General features: G+C 34.6%; 1 protein-coding gene across 2 annotated transcripts in view; it reads left to right on the forward strand.

The window, feature by feature from the left end:
* The window catches only part of hao2 (hydroxyacid oxidase 2 (long chain)), a gene marked incomplete in the record, with an annotated part of 25,711 nt that overhangs the window by 1,485 nt on the left and 21,981 nt on the right, over nt 1–2,245 (forward strand). For both annotated transcript variants that reach the window (XM_014027872.1, XM_014027873.1), the window contains 1 exon segment: nt 2,082–2,148. In XM_014027872.1, coding sequence (XP_013883326.1) covers nt 2,135–2,148 — 14 coding nt within the window.

A 2,245-nucleotide genomic window follows, 5' to 3' on the forward strand; every position in this document is an offset into this window, starting at 1 on the left:
ATCTTGCACATTCTGAAAACAAGATTATCATTCTTACACAATCAGTTGTTTAGTAAATCAGTCTCAAAACAAGATCAAAATATTTTTTTGGGCTGGAAATAAGATTTTAAAACTTGGTAAGATGGACAGTTTCTGCAGTGCACATTTAGTGCAGAATAAATATAAAAGGTTTCAGTGAATAGTTTAGAGTTTAGAAGATTTTTGAACTATACAATGTTAAAGACCATGTTTTTTCTTCCATAAAGTGGTTTAACAGATTTGAGATCTCAGGCTTAATGAATCGTTCTGGAGACAACCAACCAACGGGACGATAAATATTTCTGTCTCACCTCTGAGGCCTTCAGATTGTTTACTCCTGATGTGAAGCCAGCAGAACCAGCTGAGCTGAGGAGCTGTTTGTTWACTAACTAAACTAGTATAAAAGCCGTATTGTTTGTTGTGAAGCCTGTTCTTGTTAAAGGCTCTGAGATTAGCCAGTGCTGCCAGCCTGTCACTTACTGACACAGAAACGTTTGTCATGGTGGTTATTTCTTCAAGATAAGTTGAGCAGCACAGAACTCACAGTCTGCATTTATTATCTGYCTAAATCAAGGGTTCTGGTGCCACAAGTGGCTCTTCTTTACTCTCCCTCGTGTGTTTTTTTTTTTTTTTACCTATGACCAAAACTATCATGAAAATAAATTGTCTTTAAATTCTGAACAAAAAGAGCAGATTTTCACAGTTTTCAGTACATTTTTATGTAAGTGTGGGAGAAAATCTGTCATACCTAATATTAACATTTATTTATTGACCATTATTTARCCAGGCAAATGCCACTGAGATCACAGAAGCCTGGGCCTGGAGGCAGCCTGTTGTACATGATGATGGTCACTTTTCTGAAATTCCCATTTTTTACCAAATATGGAAAATTTTCTCTAAAACTGTAAACATGTGTAACACTTTTGATGCAAGTTGCTGCAGGGAGAAGAATATAATGTGCTGTTTTTTCACACATAATAGTGAACGACTATAATATGATTACTTAATGAATGAATTTTACATAAATATGTGTGACTGTGGTAACAATAACAAACATTTAGGTTTGCCTTCAATGACGATCTTAATAAAGGATTAAGTTAATGCCTCTATCACAWGGAGTTCAGTAAATCTGAAATATTGTATAAAACAGTTAACATAGCCACCATAATTTATAAGTTAATGCTTAATCTGTATYAGTCCCCATTTTTAAGGCTTTGGTAAGCTTTAGTGTCTAAAACTATTATTGTAAACAATTTATCACAGTTCTTCCATGTTATAAAGAAAGACACAGTAGTTTGTTTTGAGTATCTTTTGGAACTCTGGTTAAGTTATATTTAGTGATGGAAAGAGTAGAAATCTCTCCAAACTTTGTTTATTAGATCTTTTACATTAAATGTTGCCCCCATCAGTCACCACTAGAGGGGGCTGCAGAGCAGCAACAAACACCTTCCTAAACACATGAATAAAGGACGTTTAGCTGGAAAAACTAACAATCCAGTCTGTGGGTGAACAAAAAGTTTGCTTCAAGGTCGTAACTTTTTTCAATTTTTATTTTTATTTTTTTCCATTTGTGGAGCTAAAAAAACTGAATGAAGTCAAGTTCAATGAAACACTGAAGTGACAGTAATTATTAAATCTTTTGACATTTAAGTCATTTGCTGAGAGGATTTTGCCAAATCTTTSCTTGGTGTCACATTATATGTGGCGTACTTTGAAACCAGTCAGAACGTGGGGAATGTCACGATGACAGGTGTGACAGGTGTTAACCAGCTGACAGAATCAGAACATCTGTTCTTGACACATATTCACATTAATAACAGCTCTGTTGTATCACACCTGAAGTAAGATGGAAGCAGCAGCWTATAGAATCCACAGTACTTGTTCTGACTGTGTATAAAAAAAACTTTACTGTTTCCATTGGCAGTCAGCATAGTCACATTACAAGCTTTTTATTTACAGCTTTGAAARTAGAATTCAAATACTTCTACTATATACTTTGTCCAAAGCTAATACTTTTATGTACATTACAGTAGTAACATCTGTGTTTTCTGTTTTGGCCACAGGTTGTTCACATGTTACGAGTCTGGCAGGAGGAAGGAAATCCAACTGAGAGAAAATGTGCAGTTGTCGGTGAGTAAAATCTGACTGCATTAGATGAACTGTTTAAGATAGATTGACATTGTAAAACATGTGATTCTGTTCAAATTATTATTGAGATAAACACAAA

The sequence above is a fragment of the Austrofundulus limnaeus genome, unplaced genomic scaffold, assembly GCF_001266775.1.
Source record: "Austrofundulus limnaeus strain Quisiro unplaced genomic scaffold, Austrofundulus_limnaeus-1.0 Scaffold692, whole genome shotgun sequence".
Taxonomy (NCBI): Eukaryota; Metazoa; Chordata; class Actinopteri; order Cyprinodontiformes; family Rivulidae; genus Austrofundulus; species Austrofundulus limnaeus.